Below are 5620 nucleotides of genomic sequence, written 5' to 3' on the forward strand. Positions count from 1 at the left end.
CCTAAGGTATCACCTTACCACAATCAGACTGGTTAGGATCAAGAGAACAAATGATCCGAAATGCTGACAAGGATGTGTAGAAAGGGAGGGAACACTCATTCACTGCTGGTGGGGCTTCAATCTTGTGCAACCTCTATGGAAAACAGTTTGGAGAACTCTTAAAAAGCTAAAAATGAACCCACCATATGACCAGGTTATACCACTCCTTGGCATATACCCAAAGAACTCATTCTATTATAGAGACACTTGTACAACGTTTGTTGCTGCTCTTTTCACAATAGCTAAGAGATGGTTGCAACCTAAGTATCCCTCAACTGACCAGTGGTTAACAAAAATGTGGTCTAGTTACATAATGGCATTCTATTCAGCAGTAAAGAAAGATGAATTAATGAAATTTGCAGGTAAATGAATGGCTCTAGAAATTGTTATACTAAGTGAAGTAACACAGACTCAGAAAAACGATTGTGCATGCTCTCCCTCATATGTGGACTGTAGTACCAAATCCTTTAAATGTCAGGTTCTTTTAATAACATGATGCTATACAGCAGTCCCATCTGTATGAAATAACTACCATCATCATGACTTCACTGTGCCTGATCACTAACATCATCACAATTGGGCTTGTTGACAGTTGTGCCCATTCATTAAAGGAGGGCCAAACAGGTTCATTGGACCCTCACCAGTGTATCCAGCCTCTCTTCACAGCCTTCTCAGCCAAATGTATGTAATTTGGCCCTAATCACACATAGTCTCCTAGATTTGGGGAGGGCTAAAGTATACAACCTGGAGAAGGCTAGGAAGAGAAGGCATGACCCATGTTGATAATGGCTTTCCACTGTGCATACACTCAGGTTATACATACATCTCAGCAACCCCTCACATATCATGATAAGTAAGCTCAATAAATTCATTGGTTCCTGCTGGCTCCAAGAGTTCCGTGGTTCTTGGCAAGAGTGCTGTTTGACAAAGTTCCAGCTGAAAGCCGATGACCGCCACTCTTTTGGTGGATATCCCTTCCCCAGCTACTCCTGGTTTTTGTAATTTTTATAACCTTCCCTTCTTTAAGTATTCTGATAACCAACTCTGATGATGGAATGGGAAACTAAACCGGGAAAATCTCTGCCTTTAGCAAAATTATTATGTTACTGAAACAAAATGAAAGTAATAAGACTTCCTCCTATGACTATGATCTCATTTGGACCTGCATTTGTGATTAATAATGAGACTTGGTTTCTCCCAAAAGGAAAAGGTAGCATGCAATAAATGCCCTGCTGCCTTTTACAGGAGTTTATGACTTTAACACTAAACCGGGAAAATCTCTGCCTTTAGCAAAATTATTATGTTACTGAAACAAAATGAAAGTAATAAGACTTCCTCCTATGACTATGATCTCATTTGGACCTGCATTTGTGATTAATAATGAGACTTGGTTTCTCCCAAAAGGAAAAGGTAGCATGCAATAAATGCCCTGCTGCCTTTTACAGGAGTTTATGACTTTAACCTTAAATGAGGAACTACTGAGACTAAAGTTTGGTATAAGGAAAAACTATTTGGCTTAGGGAAACTCCTTCTTAGATAGAAAGATTAGCTAAGTCAGTAAAAAGCTGGTGGTGTATGACCTCTGAAGAAAAATTGCCTGACCACACACGCCTACCTGTAAATATTGAATTAAAGGGCAAATGGGGACAGGCTGTCTTACACTTCTATTATGTCTCATAATTACTTTAGAAAAAGAAAGTGAGAATATAAAGGATGTTAAAAGTATATGGGAATGGAGATATTTTCCAAAATGGAAAAAATGAGAAAGCCTAAGCAAGTGATGAAGGTCTGTGTAGGTTTGTTATGATATATAAAGGATTAGACAAAAATAATGTACACATAATATTAAAATTTCTATGATCATAGTTTAGTCAACTAGTCTAAGTAACAAAATATATATCTAGTCAAGATTAATCTGAGAATCTTTGGTTTTTTTACCCAAGCTTTATCTACATAGCACATGATAATTAAAAGTACTAGACTGGTGGAACTAACCATATTGAATGTTTAACAGCCATAGTTAGAAGCCTATACTAATGTGGTCAGAGGACAGTTTTTGCCCCTTGCTCTCAAGGTCAATTAAGTTCAAAGGGACTATGGAACACCCCTCAAAATGTCTTATAACTGTGGTGAGTTACTTGTCCTCTTGTTCAGTGGGGACATGGATACCCCATGAGATGAATGAGTCCAGTCCATGAGTGTCCAGTCTACAAAGAGGAGGGTCAAGTCATGGGGACCATCTTATTCATGCTTCCAAGTAAAGCCAGACATGTCGAGCAGGACCTTTGACTTACCTTCACATAGATGGAACTGGTAAAAGAAAGGAGCCAGAAGTTCCTCCCAAGCCCACGTAACCCCTGAGGAACAGATCCTCAAAAGACCATAAGTGTAAAAATAAATTGATTCATTTTGGGCCATGTGTGTGGTCTTAAACACCCCAAAAAAGAGTAATCAGTTTATTTCTTTAAGAGGTCAAGGGATTATATTTCCCCGACATTAGACTTAAGTCTATATAAAACGTTATTTAGACAATTATTTCTCATTGATGATTTCGTTCCTTACCAGAAAGTTCTGCTCAGATGTAAGACTTCAAATCTTGGTCTCTAATATTGTAGTGCCCACATGTAGCTAAGGGAGACAACCAGTTATTGTTCTAAAATGATGAATAAATTTGTTTTCTCTCCCTATCTAGAAGCCTTTGAGATGAAACTGACACTGATTCTAGCCACTCCAACAGCTATCGAAGTGCCTGAAAACACATTCTGGGTCCATCACTCTCAAGTCCAGCCTTGGAACACAAAAGAAAAATGAGTAGGAACCCAATAGAGGGATGCTTTTGGAAGTACTCATCAAGAAATTCCAGTGGATTCTCATATGAACATTTGAAAACTGCCCTTTCTGACTTTTCTAGTTCCCTGTCTAGAACACGTAATGCTAATTACTCTTGCCTTTACTTCACATCCCCTATTCAGGGCTCAAGGACTTTCTTTTCCCCATAGAGATAAGATTTATGTAATTTGGGAGTCTTCAATAGACCCACTGAAGGGGTACTCTAATTGCCTCATCCTGTGTCCCTGTTCAGCATGGAAGAAGCCAGAGTGGTCTGTGTCCCTATTCCCTATTGGCAATTTGGGTAACCTCTTCAGAGGATGGTGTGATAAGAATAGGAGGTAGGAATTGGCTAGGAAATTAGGGAAAAAAGACCCCAAAGAAGTCTCTTGGCTAAAACTCACAATGTCCTTGTGCCTCTTAGCAACATATTTCATTCCCAATGTCGAAGATGTCAAAAATATTTGGGAGTTTTTACCCAATCCCCAAAAGATTTCAGGGTTACCTCTTCAGAGGGGACAAAGTTAGAGTAGCCAAAATCCCCATGGAGAAAATAAATCAAAGAAGGAGGAGAAGGAGGAGGAGGAGGAGGAGGAGGAGGAGGATTGCATATAAAATTATTAAAACCTTTTACTCAAGGCAGTAACACATGATTATAAATGCATTAGGATATTGTATGTAAGTCAATATATTTATCAACATTCTTTCAAAATTTTCTGAAAATTCTGCCCAGTGAGTTGTAATTTTTTGTGTAATTGTTACATCTTGTGTTCTTTGTAAGAGGAGAACTCAGTGACAAGTCAACTCTCACAATTGTCCTTGGAAGTATTCTAAGATCTCTAATGATTCACACACAAAGGTCATTGACTCTTAGTTAGGCAAGAGCATTTTGTTACGAAATAGACCACGAGCGCTGGCATGCAAACATGAAATAATTAAAATTTACTTTGTCTGTCTCCCATCAGTCCACGTGCTGTAGCTGGCCATCTAGTATATTTGCTTTGACCAACACAAGTTACATTTCAACTTACTGGTCAGTTTCTACTCAGATACAAGGACAGACAACAACAGAGGGAAACCAAAGCTGAAGAGATGGCTATGAAATGGATTCCAGCTGTGCTGCTGCTGCAGATGAGTTGTTGCTTCAGATCTGGGAACTGTGGGAAGGTGTTGGCATGGCCTATGGAATGCAGGCACTGGATGAACTTAAAGATAATACTGGGCGAACTTGTAGAGAGGGGCCATGAAGTGACTGTTCTGAGACCATCAGCTTCCATTTTTCTTGATACCAGCAAATCATCTGGCCTTAAATTTGAAGTGTTTCCTACATCTGTCAGTAAAGAAGATCTGGAATTATTTTTCACCAATGTGGTGAATGTGTGGACACACAAGGTGTCGAGAGATACATGCTTGGCATATTCTCCAATACTGCAAAACCTGTTTACAGAATATTCTGATATTTGCCAAAGTATTTGTAAAGATGCTGTTTTGAACAAAAAACTTATGACCAAATTACAGGAATCCAAGTTTGACGTCGTGCTTTCAGATGCCCTCGCTCCCTGTGGTGAGCTAATAGCTGAGTTGCTGAGTACACCTTTGGTGTACAGTCTCCGCTTCACTCCTGGGTACACAATAGAGAAGTACAGTGGAGGACTCCCACATCCGCCCTCCTACGTGCCTATGATTCTGTCAACATTAAGTGGTCAAATGACATTCATGGAGAGACTTCATAATATGATATGCATGCTTTATTTTGACTTTTGTTTCCAGACATTTAATAAGAAGAAATGGGATCAGTTTTACAGTGAAATTTTGGGTAAGTTATGCTTTTTTCCCCTCTAGCTTGATGGTCAAAATTTCATGTACCTGTAAAAGTATTCTTATATACATGTAAAACAATATCAATTTGTCTTTGAAAGGTGAAGTAAATACAATATTATATACCAATCTCACAAACACTGATAAAAACTCATATTATTAGTCACATGGAAGCAGGTAGCAGTTCCAATAAAGGATAGTCTAGAAGGCCATACAATTACAAAGTGAGGGATGTAGACTTTCTCTAAACAATTCCTTATTCATTTTCTTATTTTTTTTTCTTTAAGTTGCTAGGCACGTCTCTAAATCTTGATGAATGTAGATTGGGGAACGATATATATTATAATACTAACATGTATACAGTATCAATATTTATAATTTGAAGAAAATATATTTCCTTCTGCTTGTCCATTTCTTCATTTTAAATTAAAATGTGGGGGATAGAGAGATAGTTCAGCCATAAAAAGTGTTTTCTCCTTTCTGAGGACTCTAATTTAGTTTCCACATCCCATCAATTGAATGACTCAAAAATGCATGCAATACCAGGTTTAGGGTATCTATGCACTGTTTTATCCTCAAAACTCACCCACACATAATTGGCACACACTCAGACACACACACACACACACACACACACACACACACTCAAATAAATAGATAAATAAATCTTTTAAATGCTTTCTTTTTATTTCCTAAAAGTTCTCTTATTCTGGAAAGATATTGTGTTTAACCACAGGCTGAAAAACCCAAATTGAAGTCACTCCTGACCCCACATTGTTCTATTGTGTCTTTTCCTAACATCCATTTTTAAAGCCCTAACTCTACTGAAGCATGTATGCTCATTCATAGTCTTTTTTATTTGGTGTCATCTTTTGCCATTAAATAATAAGCCAAAATTAAGAGAGAATATAGATTTCTATTCCCACTATTTCTG

At 38.0% G+C, this 5620-nt stretch overlaps 1 protein-coding gene across 3 annotated transcripts in view; it reads left to right on the forward strand.

The window, feature by feature from the left end:
- Positions 1-3888: 3888 nt before the first annotated feature.
- LOC103731152 (UDP-glucuronosyltransferase 2B15-like) overlaps positions 3889-5620 on the forward strand; it is a 17929-nt gene continuing 16197 nt past the window's right edge. Inside the window, exon 1 of one of the 3 annotated variants that reach the window (XM_029561790.1) lies at positions 3889-4684. In XM_029561790.1, coding sequence (XP_029417650.1) covers positions 3961-4684 — 724 coding nt within the window. In that variant the 5' untranslated portion in view covers positions 3889-3960. The remainder of the gene's footprint in view (positions 4685-5620) is intronic. The other 2 variants (XM_029561789.1, XM_029561783.1) reach the window with 2 other exon arrangements.

Source organism: Nannospalax galili, unplaced genomic scaffold (assembly GCF_000622305.1).
Source record: "Nannospalax galili isolate Female #2095 unplaced genomic scaffold, S.galili_v1.0 scaffold50, whole genome shotgun sequence".
In the NCBI taxonomy this organism is placed as follows: Eukaryota; Metazoa; Chordata; class Mammalia; order Rodentia; family Spalacidae; genus Nannospalax; species Nannospalax galili.